We start from the raw sequence: 15,595 nt of genomic DNA, 5'->3' as shown, positions 1-15,595 counted from the left end.
GAGTTTTTTTTTTTTTTTTTCATTTTATTGGTTTTTAATAAGAGTTCCAAATGCTGAACATTTTTAGAGTCCTCCAGCCACTAAAGGGTCTTTTTCACATGCCAGTTTAAGCCACATTTAGGTGGTCAATCATCAAGTCTTTTCTCATCCACAAAAAAAGAAAAGCAAAAAAGAAAAAAAACCAAAAACGTTATGCATTCAGAGAAAGAAAGAAAACCTGTCGTTTCTACTGTAGTGTGAGTTATGAACGCTGCTGTCTACCCAAGTATGAGATTCGGAATCTGATGAAAGCAGATAAGCACAAAAGCAACATGCTGCGTCCTGGCAATCGATAGTCTGTTACCTCTAATTACAAATCAGAACGGATCAAAATCACATTAATGACACTTCTTTCCCATTCTCACAATGATACCCAGATGGATTCTATGACCTGGGGAAACAAGGTAAAACGGTTTCAGCCATAGTGCATCGTCTTATAACATTCATGGTTTTCGGATAAACACTTTTTTGACTCGTTGCATGCCTGCTTATCAGATTCCGAGACTGTCCATCTAAACATTCTACTGTGAAGTGTGAAGCACTGCAAAAATTAGTATTTTTGTCTGGTTTTTCAGTACAAATTTCTAGACATTCTTAAAACAAAATCACTTGACAACACTCATTTTCAAAGAATTTGACTTATAGGAAAATTCTAGCATTGTTTACTCACTGATGTTCTTTCTTCCATGGAACACAAATTCAGAGCAGGATATCCAAGCTGCATTTTTCCATACAATAAAAGTGAATGGTGACCACGGCTGTCAAGCAAGATTTTCAAGGCAAGTTTTGAACGAATAACTTAAGTTGAATTACATTTGTCACACAAAGTTCTCCTACAGCTATGAATGCATTTCAGAATTTCAGACTTTTACTGTGCATCTTTTGGAGCTTGACCGACCCTATAGAAGTGAGCAGCTTGAACATTTTACGAACCTTCTCCTTTGGTGTTCCATAGAAGAAAGCAAGTCAAACCAGTTTGAAACATAAAAATGAGTACATGAATTTTAATTTTGGGCCAAGTTGGTTTTTGTTTACCCTATGGGCAAACATGTCCCTAAATGTTGTTCAAGATATGTTCTGAAAACAGCTTTGCTTTGTAAATAAATTCAACTAGTCTTAAAGTTGTTTGGATGACTTAACTGGAAAACGAGACACAAATACTGATTAAGAAATCATTTTTGCAGTATGTATTGTGTGTTGTGAAAGGAGGCCCAGCACAAGATCACCGCTTGAGGCTCTCACCTGCTCTCCTTCTTCCCGGATATCACTGAGACGCAAAGTCTATTAAGAGTAGATTGAGAATAGACTGTGATTGGTAGAGTTGTATTACTGGTAAACCCACTGAATGATGATGTGGGTCTCAGGCTTGGGCTGTGAAGCCCCTGTCAAAGGTACTCAGGCAGGGTATCTGTCCGAGGCCTGCTCCTGCTCCTATACCTGAACTGAGATTCACTTTGAAACGGCACTAAACACGTGGCAAGGTAAGGAATTAAGTGCAAGCTGCTTTTGGAGGAGGGGGCTTTCGGCATGGATCAGGACCTGGATAACGCTGATTACTGATTTTGCCCTGTGGTGACTGACACCTACGAGGCTAATTGTGCAATAACAGAGGCGACTAGGCCTCCACGACGTACTCGAGACACCTGCAAATGTCTGGTTAACCCACACACCCTTAACTCACTCTTTCTTTTTCATGCCACCTTCCATTTGAAAGCCAATTGTCATTCGCGATTCTTTTTTGACATACAACGGTTACATTCTGCGGACCCGTGGTTATTTCAAATCACAGCCAGGCCCACACGGAATCTTTGTGCGTGGAATTCCGCAAAATCGGAATGCCTGGCATTCGCAAATTCCTGCTTCTCAAAGCTCCACGCCTAACATACGGAAAACGCGGATGCATGGATTCTGTCCGGGCCCAGTTTCGATGGGTACTTGCGTGATCTGGAGAGATGCAGCCCTACAGGGTACCATGTTAGCGACTATTTTTTCAGCCCCCTCCAAGCAGTGAAACTATGATCATTCGGGCCCTGAAATAAGATCCGGACAGACCCATTGTGGCAGGGAAATGGCTTCACTCACTCTTCAAGAGCCGACCGGTGAGTATCCCTGTGTGATGTATAGCTTGATTGAAAATACTCTCGTCAGCAATTACACACATTTGCAGTCTCTGTCAAATCGATCGTCAGCTTATTCGTAAGAGAAATAACAGTAAATGAGCTAGCGCTAGCTGGACTATGGTCTCTCCCTATCTTAGCCTCGGCGCAGGGAGCGATTTCTGATAGCTGCTTGACATACAATGTAGTGTAACGGATTTCATATCTAATCTGATGCTGTATTTGAACGCAACTGAGGTCCTTCGTCAATATAAAAAGGTCGTTTCGTTCCCCTTGGCTATTGTGTAACATTCACGTCACCATTCAAATGTATTTGCATGTAGGAAGGCACTGAGACTCGCACACAGAAACTCACACTGAACGACGCTGTAGTGAAACGCACCTTCTGTTTCCACCTCGGTTAATAACACAGATGAAATACAGGAATACAAATGAAACGTGTCATCGTGCTGACCATAAGAGCTATTACCTATTGGTGAACAGTCAAAGTGGGCGGAGCTTAGAAAGTGGTCCGACCTGCATTCAAATGAGCAAGTTGTCATTGTGGCAGGTCAGATGGAAATATGCAAATTGATAATGCTAACACTCCTCTGCTGAGCACCTGATGGTTGTGGTTGTTTGTTAAGGATAACAAAATAAAAATAAAACACATTCAATAATCTAGAGTTAAAGGTAATATACCAAGGTTGCACCTATTTCAGTGAAACCACATGGTCGAGGAACATGGCTCATAAGTGGACTGTCATTACCTCCATGAAGTCAAAGGAAACAGCACATAACAAAAATTGTTGAGAAAAGAAAAACAAAACATTACAGACAGAAAGAAACTACCGCTCTGCACGGTGAACGTCCGTCAAAGTTCAAACGCAAATGCTGGGAGCATTTAAGGGTTACAGCATCTCTTGATTTTAACTCGGCCCAGATGCCACAATATCTGATACGAAACTATTCCAGAGTGGCCTTTTCTTTTCTAGGCATGGGCACTGATTGATTCTGTGTGGACTTTTTTTTTTTTAATCCGGGACCCCGTGTAACTCTGCATGGCAGCGTCTGTTTACATAGGCACGGTTGGCATGTTAGGTAAGCTACAAAGTCTAGAGCCACTGAAACAGATTTGTCTAATGGGATCTTGGTTTTCACTACGTTCTGGAAGGGATATGCCACAAAGAAAAAAAAGGTATTTTTTTTAAAGCTACCGCCGTATTTCATTGCTCACACGCGTGCACACGCAAGCGCACGCTCGTACACACACGCATACACTGAACTTGGTGAAGTTACACATTTCCAAGCAGGTTCCCCAATGAATAAGTGCTCTGACAGGACCAAAAAAAGCCTGATAGAGATGACTGTATCAGCAGATCTCTACCATGTGTTTTCCTTTCTTTCTTTTCTTTTGGAAAACAACACGTTTTTTTCAAATAGTAAAAGTTCCTGCTATCTCCTTTGATACCTTGACAGCAAAAGATGTAAAAGACCAAGATAGCCCTGTTAATATTCAACATGCCATATATTCTTTTTTTTTTTTTGGTAGTTTTTTTGTTTTATGTTAACTTTAAACAAAACAGTATGGTGATCAAACCCCAGCTTCTATAAAAATATATAATTGTATGTATATATTTTTTAGCAATTTTTTTATTGTTGTTGCCGGGACTCAGCTCTAGCAGGGGGCTCCTCTGATTGGCTGAGTCCAGTGAGATAGAGATGAGCGCTCAGTCAAAACGATTCCTGTGGATTATCTCACTTTAACATTTTCTTTTTAGTCTGATTGTTCGTATTTGTAATAGCTGTTGTGTTTCTTTGTCGTTTTGCATCAAAATCTCAAAGTGACTGGCGGGTAGACTGGTGGGACAGGACAAGGAGGTGGGCCCTAGGTCTGGTGATCAGGGTGGGTTGATTCTCACTCGTTGTTGTTGCTGTTCTCCAAATCCTTGCACTGGATGTTACCTCCGCTGTAGTCTGTGCCGGGCAGCTGCACGCCGTATTTGTCCACGCACCAGCAGATGCCTCGTTTCCGGCCACGGGAGGGCTTGCACTGCAGGGTGGATAAGGGACAAAGGGTCATAAAAAGTTGCAAGCTCAACTCAAAAGAAATGCCTCAACTAGGACCGGATGGTATGCTGTCATAAAATATTTTGGTAACACTTAATTTTAAGGTGTCCTTGTTACACACATTACATGTACTTACTATTATAATAACAGTTAATTATGCATAATTACATGCAAGTAACCCTAAACCAAACCCTAACCATATGGTAAGTACATGTAGTCAATTAATATTACTCAGTACTTAAATGTATTATAAACACTGTAACAATGACACCTTAAAATAAATATTTTTTTATGATTATAATGGGCGTAGTTTAGTTTTGAACACTGTAAATCCTAAGGATTAGTATTATCTTCAAACTCAATTAGTCCACTAATTGTTTGAGTAGACTAGTTAATAAAACATTACAGCTAAATATGTAATAATACGAAGAAAAAAAAACAAGGCTATAATCAAGTATTGAACAATAGGGTTAGTAATTGTCTCTTTTTATTTATTGATTAATCAAATAATTAAAGGATGTACAGGGATTTACGGCAATAAAGAACAGCAAAAAAGAAAAGACCTAGAATATGATATGTCTAATATGCAGAAAATGTCTCTGTTCATGTTTCATCTCGTCACATTTAGTTATAAAATACATGAATCATGTAAACGTTGAGACTGTATTTTCAAAATTAAAAAAGGCGACATTTGACAAAAAAGTTTAGTAGTTTGCATCAGTGGATATTATTGTTAACATTCATAAAACAGTTGTTGAATATTAAATGTTTAGCTACAAAACGATTCAGTTTTACTTGTAAAATGTTTTACCTCACGCTCTTTCACCACTGAAACTGAAGCGTTGCATTTGAATTCATGTTTGGCAGCAAGCTAGTGAATCTCACTAATCAATCTCATTAATCGATGTTAGATGACTGGTGTTGAAATCAGTGCATAAATATAGAATTCAACTGATTTATGGTCACATGTAAATATATTTTACAAATATGTTCAATAATCACTTGGATTGGGTCCATGAAAAAAAATTAAAAAGAAAAAGAAAAAGAAAAGAATCAAATGGGATATAAGAGACAATGACATAAATGTTATGTTGTAACGTACTTTTGATTAGTAAAGTATTCTCTGGATTAGTATAGTTCTCTGGACATGGTTATTAATATTTTCAGTTCTTGTCCTCAATTTTTTTTTTTTTTTTTTTTTTTTGGCTGTGTTTGTTGCAGACAGGCTGACAATCTATGTATTTAGTGGTGGGATTTTTAAGTGACTCTTTATGCATATTACATCGATACACCAATAGGCGGCGACAGCGGTGATCTTTTTAAGTGAGTCATTTGAATCACTGACTGAACCGATTTGTTCAAAAAGCGAGTGAGTTACTGAATCACTCAGCAATTATAAATGCAGATTCATTCACCAAAGGAAAACCATTGTGTTGCGCAACGGTTCTGTCTGGAACTATTTTCATGAGTTAACATCGACTGACAGTGTTAATCAACGATTAATCAAAAAGTTCATTATGTTAGATGTCAATGTTAATATATTATACCATAAAAGTAACAAGAGTCGTACCTGTTTGCGCTTGAAGAAGCCCTTCCTGTCACAGTTAGGCAGGTAGAGGGAAAGAGCCATGACGCGGGAGGTGTCTTTCATACTTTGAATGATTCCATCCAGCTTCCTTCTGCAGGGACCCTGTGTCAGACGAACACATGGTGAGTTGCATCATCACCTCAGCATTTAACGCCTAGCTATCGTTTTACTGCAGCTGCTGCGTCACACAACTTACAAATTCAGGCTCATGCTTGTCGATGGGAAGGGGGGAGTAGTCCATCGACCCCAGTGACCGATGCTTCTCCTGTTGTTTCTTCTTGTCCTTGCGCACGGCAGCATGCTTCTTGCTGTTGATTACGTCTGGTTTGGGGTAAAGGGGAATTTTAGGAATCTGGTCTTCAGTCGTGTCTGGCTTCACTGTATCATCATGCTCTATTGATTCGCGATCTAAGACAAAGAGAATCAAATCATAAGCATTAACTAGATTTTTACTGCATAGAAATGTGAGTGCCAGTGCAAAATCATCAGCATGATGTTAAAGTGGTTGCCATATGGTGTTTTGAATCTCTATTATTCTATATTATATTCATGTCTCTAGATTTATCAGGTTCTTTAAAGTTAATGTATGAGATTTTTCCCTCCACCAGGCAAAAACCGAATGCATTAGCACACCTCAATTAGCCACACAATTTGAGGTATCATTCATACAATACCAATGATGTATGAATTTGATTGGCTGAGGCAGACCAGCCTAAAAATATAACTTTGAAATCTTTTTGTCATCCTAACAACAAACAAAGTGATGCGTAATGAAGTCGATTGTTAGATGATGACTGGTTGACCATTGTGGAATGGTGTATTTTAGGTTGTTTAGCACAGATTAGCACAATAACGCAGTAGTAATTTGCCTTAGCAAACACCTGTAATGATCTAAATGTCCTGACTTCAACAATTCAAAATTAAATTTGACTTATAAAAACTTGGCAAATCTCTTATAAAAACCTCCCCAAAGGCTTTAAGATATTTACACATCCTAGTTGCTAATGAGTTTCCAGAGCGTAAACTGTTTTTCCACCAAATGTTTCCTATGCATTTGTTTACAGAGGGTGTTGGCAGGATCAACAGCTGATGACCACCCCCAACCCAACCTATCCTAGGTTGAAACACTTGGCTATGCCTGACTAAACATCCAATTGGGTTAAAAATCTAATATCTCATTCTATTTGGTGTAATTTCTCCAAAAATGCATTTAGCTGTACAACCTAAACATTGAATGGACTTCTGCTGAATAATTCTGTTGATTTCATTGTAGAGAATGTGCATGACTACAGGATTTGGGAGTGAGAACAGAAACGGCTTTTCAAAGGATCCTTAACAGCTTAGAGACAAACTTGAAGAACTTTGAAGTCTCAATAACCATAACACCATGACAACCACAATGTTCTTCTGCAGGAATCTAAGGCTAGGTGAGTAGTAACTGTCAACACGTGTCCGGGGGAAATGTGGAGATATTACAGAACAAATAATTCAAGCACATATAGTTTGATAGTAAAACTCCACAGGATACATGCCTCTACTAATAAACTGTCTTTCCACTGAAGTCAAATACTGTTGGACAAAGCCGAGTTTCATAAAACTGAACACTTGAACCATGCAGAGAGAAGCCAAACATAGTACATCCAGAGGAGATTAACAGGTCATTAACACTAAGCATACAAAGTCAGGATATATAATTGCATTGACATTTAGCCATCCAAACCAACAAAAATCATCTGATAAATTATTATTTATCAAATTTGCAATACAAAATGGCATTTTAATAGGAGTTATTGCTTTTGTTCATTTGTTTAGGATTGTGGTTTATTGCATAAAAAAATAGTTTAAATATAATATTAATTCCTTTCAGATCTAATGCTGACATGAAATTCATTGTGCATTAAATCCATTTACTGTATATCCCTTATTCTAAATTGAGACATAATTGTGAAATAATTGTGAAACGCTGACAAATGCACACCTGTTTTTGCACTTCCTATATTAATGCACCAGGTTGCATGGCAGCCAAATTATTATAGTTAAATAAAACTGAAACCATAAACACTTTTATTTGAAATAAATTTAAATTCAGCAGAAAAAAAAGTCAACTTATTTTGAGATAGTTGTCAAGGAAACTTTTCTTGTTTTCACTTAGCTAACTTGATGTTCGACAATAACTAAAACTAACATAAAAATGTCTAAAAACTAGAGAGGAAAAAAATAAATAAATCTAATAAAAATGACCTTTTAACTTCAAAGTTTAAATCAAAAGGGATGTATAACACTAAAATAGCACTGCTTGGCATCCATAACACAGTTGATGCTATTTATTATGCAAATAAGCAATATTACTTGGCAAATTGTTCATGCATTTGGAAAGCATTTAATTTGTAAATACTTGGGTAAGGGATCGGCACAGCATTATGTGTTTAGACTGATGTTAAATTCATATTAAATAGATAGTGTATATTATTGTTGCTATTGTATCTTAGAGTGGCTTCATTCGAGAATCAGACAGAATGGAAATGGACATACAGTCAGGCCCAAACATCGATGATGTTGGGTTGCCAAGTATTTTTGCGCATACAGCCAAGAGGGCATTATCAGACAGCTGAGGCAGCCAGCAGAAATGATTGAGATAACTGCCCTCACAGTCCCCCTGAGCTCCAGTGCTTCACATTGCTGCGGACTGGGGCAGGGTGTTCTGGAGCGGCCCGGTGGTGAAAGAGTCTGTCTGACCTGGAGACGCATGGGGCGGGTGCCTGGTCATTACAGGAATTGGTTTCCTGGCTTCTGAAGTTACAATCAGAGCATGGTGCTGTCTCTTTGAAATCAATCCCGCAACTCATGACTTGGCAGACTGAAATTTCTGTACAGATTTCCCCGCAGGTTTGGGCTCCTGAAGCCACCTAATCTGAGATCGCCTCATGGAAATGTCGTAGGGATGTTTGCCTAGAGGGAGATTTACATGGCTTGGAAATGTACACTTCAAATGGGAGGGCACAGGATGACTGGGTTGGCACAATTCCTTATGGCTGTTTTTGTGATTTTTCCTCCTCGTGCATGGCACAAACGCACCGTGTTTGTGAAATCAACAATGCCTAGAGTTTACAAACCACTAAATTCGTCTTTTCTGTTGTAGGCTTTTCGGAGTGAGGACCAAAATCACTTTTTCCATGCTCGTGGTCCCCAGCTTGTAAAGGTTTAGCGGGTCTGTGTTTAACATCTGACACACAGCCAAGAACCTGGAGCCCGGCCAAACCAGACGTATCACGTGTAGCCTGTCTATTCAAATGAGCTTTGGAAAGAATGCAGAAGAGGTATTGGTGTCTCTCCTCTTGGTCTTGCAAAACTTTTCATTAAGATAAAGGGACCCGAGCTTTGCCAAAGGAGATGCATCTGATAGGGCTCTGTTTAATAATTTACACATGCGCTGGGCAATTATACTTCATGAATATCCACAGTTTCTTACAGCTTGGGGGCTAATGATGAAAGCAGATCTCCTTTTGAGTTGCGTTGTCACCTTGTCTGATTCTTTTTTTATGAATGTGCTGCCAAACACGCCGAGAAATGCTTCTTAAGGCCCTAAAACCACGTGTTTTAGTGTCTTATTAACATGCACGGTTGGAATTAGGTCTTCCTATTGTTAAATATTCAGACTAGCTCGCCTTTGAAAGTCGTTCTTGAAGCAAGCCGTTCTGCTTTGTCTTGCATTCATTGTCACAGACCGACCATGGCATCCCTGGCAAGGATCCACAGCTAAATATTTAAAGCCTGGACCGTGTCCACAACATGTTTGGGCCTCTGTAGCAGGGAAGCATGCCGCAAACTAAAGAAAACACCACGAATGCAACCGAGCACTAATGCTAGTTAAAACTGGGGTAATTGCAAACTACAAAGCAACATTAAGAGCAAGACCTGACTGATTTGAGATAAAAGTTTCCATGTTGCAATACACTATCGGTTACGACCAAGAAAGCCATCATACAACTTACTATTCAAACAAGTCCCCTGTAATTCAGGACAATGCAAAGTGATGACACCTGTTGATGCCCTTCAGGCTGAGAGCACATGTGTGCACCTCTTCATCGCCTGACCGTGTCTCATGTCATCAACACTCCGAAACATGAACTCAGGAGGGTGCTCTTCAGGACATCAATGGATGACTCCCAGTTGCTGATTTCAATTAGCTCAGACAATGGCAAGAGAGCGATACTGTCTGTAAGCTCAAGGCATCTTTCCACCAAGAGTATCTAGCTACAATCTTTCCTCTTCTAAACTAGGCAAGATCACTTTTTTTTTTTTTTCCCCAAGCAAACTTTAGCCATCCAAACAACATTAATCTTTATAATTACTCTTAAGATTGTATATAATCATTTGTAGGTGGTATGTAATTATTTAGGAAGGGAAAGTGAATAAAAGCCTAATTTGAAACATTATTAGGAATTTCCAAAATGAAGGGTGGGATATATTGAAGATTTTAAACAGTTTTTAAACTATAGGAGTTACGGCTTGGCGATATGATGGTAAAACTGTGTCAATCAGAGATTTTGCTATACTGTACGAGTTAAACCATGGTAGATATATTTGCATGGCTATCAGTGGGCAGGACTGCTTTACATTATTTACACATGAGAAGAAGAAAAACAAGCAGTAATGTGAAAATATGAAGCGAGACGTGTCCCTAAACAATTTGAGGACTTTTTTTATATAAAGGAGTGTAATGTGAAGAAATTTTTGCTTGTTTAGTTGAGTTTACATTGAGGCTCAGAATTTAGCATCGTAACTGCTGTTTTTATGTAGGTCAAGCGAGATTTTGAGTGTTATTTGATGTGATTTTTTATGAATGGATATTACGGCATGATGATTTCATATGCAAACCTTTTTAGGCTTCATTTGCATCTCAGAATTCAGAGTCATAACTACTTGTTTTGTATGTCTAATAAGTAATAGTATATATTTTGAGTGTTATTTGATGTGACACAATAATCATTTTATTTGCGTCTAACAAAAAAGAAGAGAAAATCAAACGTAACTTTTATTTGCACTTAGTTCACTAGGTTATCTAAAATTATGTGTTACGGCATGATTGTAAATGTAAACCATTGATTTAATTAAATTTACAGCAAAAATAACTACAGTATATTGAAATTACTGTGTTAGCACGATATAAAGTTACTCATAAAATACAATAGGAAGTAGTGCAATAGGAAGTAGACTTATGCACACAACGTGTGTGTGGCTCAGAGAATGAGCTTTACCAGTCATTTTCGAATGAATCTGCTACCCTAAGCAGGCCAAATTCTGTCACCACACTGCCTTTCCCATGATCCTCAACAACTAAATGTAACAGCTGTAACAAAACTAACGATTTTGTCTTGTGCTGTATCCTCCCGAGAATCCTGCAGGGCACAGAATTTGAGGCAGCGCTTTGGAACCACATCTGAACCTGTGCTGCAGGCAAGAAATTAGGCACCTTTTGTTCTCCTTCCCTGAAGAAACGTGACACTGCGGCTCCCCCTCCACCGGCTTGAAGCACATGACAGGAGGTTTCAACAGGTCGGCGTCTTCTGCTCAACCACAGGGTTACAGCCCTGCTGTCTGCTTACATTTTCTAAACGTGAGCAGTAAACCCATAGATTAAATAGATTGTTTTTGTCCATTCGCTGTTTTGGTCAGCCTGACATGTGTTCCTATTTAAGCAGGGCCCAGCATGAGGATGTCGCTGCCCAGGAATCACGTTTCTGACAGAGACGAGACTACTGTGTGAGCTGATTTTCTTCACAGCTGTTACTCACTCGCTAGCTTTCCAGGTGCCAATGACAAATACACGCTGGACAGATTGCTGTTAAACTTTACTGGAAGAAGTCATTTAAGCATGCCAAATAGGTTCCCTACTTGCATACCTCTGAAAGGATGACTGGGCACTTGATATACGAGCACTGTAGGGATTATGGTTAAAAAAGAGGAGAAAGTATTCTGTAATGTAGATTTCAAAAAGCTGGGCATCACTTTCAAAAAGTGCAAGAGATCTATTCAGGTGCTATTCAGTGAAGCGACGCGTATATCTTTCAGTGTCAGTCTGATGTTGCAAACAAATATATGTTTCTGTGAGTTTGGCCTGTGGCGCAATAAAAAAATTAGATGACAGACAGGCAATAGAAGAACAACTGCGTTCCATTCCCTTGTAATCGTTGTTTAGTTATGGCTACGTCTCTAGTGGGTAAATAAAGCGCATAAATCAGCGATAACGAAGTAACCGAATACAACAGCCAATTGCTTTCGGCCCATTTCTTTACGATGGTTTACTTGCACGCTCTTAGATTCAGACCTGCAATCGTTGCGAACGCTGCATACAGTTCTTTTGGGCAAGATGCCTGTAGTCATATCTGTTAGCAGCTGCATCCAAGTTCCACATGGCATGTCCGAACAGAAAGTCTCCCTTGTGATCGTTAGCAAATTTGCAGTATTTGTCAATCCTGGAGCTAAATGACAATCTGGCGTCGCCTATTGTACTTGGCTCTGAACACTGAATCTTTAAACCGTGAGCGCCAGCATTCAAGACCATGAAGGTATGACACTATTCACGTGAGTGAGACATGATTCCATTTTAAACTTGTATTTCAATTTTATGTTTGCACAACTGTGAAACTAAGGCGTGCTGGGGGAATAAAAATGGATCGGGAAGACACAAGGCCAAAAGGCTCTGAATCCTAATGCGGGCAAGGACGCTTGACCTCTCTCCCTCATTCCCTCTCTCTCTCTCTCTCTCCCTCTCTCTGTCTGTCCTGCCCAGCTAGTAAAACCAGGCTGAAACCGAATACCACGGGAGGCTAGAAGCGTCCCTCTAAATTCATCCCCATGCTTGACGAATAGCTCTTGATAGATCGGCTCCACAGACATTCTGCTGAATCACAAGGGCTCGACTGTGTGCCCACTGCAATCACAGAAGGGGTAAACCAGCAACCGCACTCATCAGAGGACTTCAGATAGAGACAAACAGGTTTCTGATGTGCACCTGTGTGTGAGGGGGTTGTATTTGTGTACAAACGGTCGTGGTGAAAGCCCACGACTGAATTCAACCTCATCGGTTTTGAATATGTGCTGTCTTGTTGGATAAAGCATTGCTGTAGTCTAAAAGATATAGTTCTGTAACCCATCATGCTATTTTTGTTCATGTGGCTCAACTGGTAGAGCACTGCACTAACAACGCCAAGGTTAGGGGTTTGATGCCCGAGGAAAGCATGAATTGAGTGCACAGAATAAAAGCATCTGGCAAATGCGTAAATGTAAATAATTATGCATGCTGTGCATGATTACTCTTCGTAAACGTGTGATTTTTGCACATAGGTCGGCTTGTAGAGACACCGTGGCTACCCTCCTCCCCTTGGATTTAATCTTTGAACAGTAATCCGACCCTCAACACCACCCACAGACTTAGACCTAAATTCAGAGCAACCTAGAATCTCAATCAAGAATATCATGAGGCGTGGGTACACCGTACAATGATGAGAGGTGTGATCATAACAATGGAGGAGTCCCTAACGTCAATAGAGCACCAAACAAATGCCATTGCCAAATCAAACCATAACTAAACACAAAGCAAGTGTGTACGAGGTTATGCATCTCGAGGCGTCTTTACTCAGTTCAGAGGAGCATACTAAAGTATGCAATTCTGCTGAATCTGATGCTGCTTTGCTTCTATGCCAATGAAATGCAATGAAACTTTGCCTTTATAGTGCATATATTTATAGGTTAATATTTTAACTTTCATACATTTCACTGCACATCATTTCTATGTAAATGCATTATATGATACTTTATATGCAGCTTCAGTACAAAAATGGTACAGTGATGGTATCAGATGGCAGTGCCATGGTACATTGATATATCCCTTAAAAAAGTACAGTGGCAGTGACTTGGCACAGTGATGGCATTAAATGGGAACTTTCAAAACAATACTATGATACTACTATGGTAAATGGTATAAAACATGGTAGTACCATGGTATATGTCCAAAATGCATTGGTAGTCCCAATGATATTGAAATCCCAAGTATTCTATACTCATTTTATAATGCTCAAATTTGAACGTATCTGATGACGATACAATGGTACTGGAATGGCATTTACATCATACTTTAGATGCGTCCAAAAATGTCATGGTACATTTCCAGAAAACGCGGTACCACCACGGTACTTTTTGTATAAGTGCCTTTGCAGCGTGAAGATGGAAACCGTTTTGTTAATATTTGGCTTTGGATGAAACATAAACAGGCTTCACTAATCCTAGTAATCTACAGCGCTGGAATATGATGGAAAACAGCACTGAGCAGCGCAGCTCGGCCACAACACAGAAAAGCTCATGCAGAAACATGCGCACGCCATAAAACTGGATCAGCGCAAGCCACAAAGTTCCCACCAGATACACGATCTCAACGCAACAACGCTTCCGTGCAACAAAGGCGCACTGCTTTCCAGTCAACTTACCAATGGGTGGGTGCGGTGGTTTGTATCCCTTCTCGTTCGTGCACACTCCCCTGCCGTGCAGCAGGGCGTGAAGCGGCTTCTCCTCGCCGTTGCGCGGCAGGCAGCGCAGTCCGTGCGTGCATGTACCGGTGTACACCCCGCACGCCTGCCCCTCCGCCAGAGCGCAAGTCAAGCAGCAGCCGCAGCCGGGCTCCTTCACCAGCTGACAGCCCACCGGGACCGGAGGACACATGGAGAGCGCCTTCTGATCGCACGGCTCGCACGGCACGTAAGAGCCTCCGCTGATGGACAACGCCGTGAGAAATGTACCCAGCACAAGAAGAGCCATGCTTGGTTTCAAAGTGAATGAGGTCCAATTTAAGTGAAAAATGAGAGCAAGAACTAGATATGAGAGCGCATGAACGTTTGGCTCAGATTCGAGTGAAAACTCCGCATGCAAAGTGAAAGCACAGGTTGGGGTGTCTTAAAAATGAGAAAATAAAAACAGTCTTTGATGAAAAATAGAAGATGAAGAAGAATCCGGTGGATTTTTATATAAATATATACATATATATATATATATATATATATTAAAAAAAAAAATGATTCACTTGGGTATTCTCCAATAGTCCAGTTTGTGCGCAATTGATTGCGCACTGAAATTCTGGACTTTCCGATTCCAAAACACTTTCCCCTCTGGAAGTTTTCTGAGCAGACTGATCAACTTCACAGCAGTGCTTGCCTTTTTAAAAACAGCCAAACCCAAACCCCTAACTATGAATAAGCCAAACAGCGGTGAAGGGAGGCGCACTTGCCAGATCGTGGCGCAGCGCCAGCGCCTTTTTTCCCCCCTCGGCAATAGGATCAGTCTTTTACGCAGTGATGCCAAGAGCGCAGAGCAAAACACAAATCCATGCAAAATCGAAGATATGCTCCTCTGAGATCTTCCGTGCACTTTGTGGCCGGTAGTATAGCGTCAGATTCGTGCACGAAGCTCAGCGGCTTTCCAGCAGATTCAAGACGAAACGCGTCAATAGGCAACGTGGATGTGACATGATAAAAACGCTTGCTCACATATAGAGAATACACACAAAAGAGCAAGATTAGAATCGCTCTGCTGATAGGCACCACCCGTATATTAGTGAGCGCAGAGATGCATGAGTAGGGGAGAATGGGGAGTGTTTTGTTTTAACGTCTGTAACTCTGTCTTGTTTTGCTCTGCGTGTCTCAAACTTTGACATAATATTCCTATGTTTGTCTTCTGCAAATTAAAGTAGTTTTGAAATCTACTACTTATCCATAAACCGTTCAAATCAGTGTGCTGCTGATACGGTAGC

The 15,595-nt window shown here is 40.2% G+C and overlaps 1 protein-coding gene and 1 long non-coding RNA gene across 4 annotated transcripts; one reads left to right on the top strand and one right to left on the bottom strand.

The window, feature by feature from the left end:
* Nucleotides 1-3: 3 nt before the first annotated feature.
* igfbp5b (insulin-like growth factor binding protein 5b) lies at nt 4-15,388 on the bottom strand. Of its 2 annotated transcripts, none has more exons than XM_058786048.1 (4): nt 14,280-15,388; nt 5,990-6,114; nt 5,776-5,895; nt 4-4,188 (listed from the first exon to the last, which is right to left on the bottom strand). In XM_058786048.1, the coding sequence occupies exons 1-4, from the start codon at nt 14,605-14,607 to the stop codon at nt 4,054-4,056; spliced, it is 708 nt and encodes a 235-aa protein (XP_058642031.1). In that variant the 5' UTR covers nt 14,608-15,388; the 3' UTR covers nt 4-4,053. The 2 variants fall into 2 exon arrangements, with proteins under 2 accessions (XP_058642031.1, XP_058642030.1); XM_058786047.1 differs by having other exon boundaries at nt 5,990-6,201; nt 14,280-15,381.
* LOC131546470 (uncharacterized) lies at nt 5,824-14,264 on the top strand. 2 transcript variants are annotated; one of them, XR_009272716.1, is made up of 5 exons: nt 5,824-5,915; nt 6,858-6,951; nt 7,067-7,220; nt 8,933-11,410; nt 11,496-14,264. It is a non-coding gene; the product is annotated as an uncharacterized LOC131546470 (long non-coding RNA). The 2 variants fall into 2 exon arrangements; XR_009272715.1 differs by having other exon boundaries at nt 7,067-11,410.
* Nucleotides 15,389-15,595: the final 207 nt, after the last annotated feature.

This window comes from Onychostoma macrolepis, chromosome 09, assembly GCF_012432095.1.
Source record: "Onychostoma macrolepis isolate SWU-2019 chromosome 09, ASM1243209v1, whole genome shotgun sequence".
Lineage (NCBI taxonomy): Eukaryota > Metazoa > Chordata > Actinopteri > Cypriniformes > Cyprinidae > Onychostoma > Onychostoma macrolepis.
This window is presented reverse-complemented; position numbering and strand designations above follow the sequence as displayed.

Bases quoted from the DNA above. Each gene is read 5' to 3' on its own strand.
- igfbp5b (XM_058786047.1), bottom strand. From the start codon at position 14,607: ATGGCTCTTCTTGTGCTGGGTACATTTCTCACGGCGTTGTCCATCAGC. The intron at 6,202-14,279 runs GTAAGTTGACTG...TCTTTGTCTTAG, and splicing joins ACCACCGCACCCACCCATTG to ATCGCGAATCAATAGAGCAT. The intron at 5,896-5,989 runs GTAAGTTGTGTG...CGTCTGACACAG, and splicing joins ACAAGCATGAGCCTGAATTT to GGTCCCTGCAGAAGGAAGCT.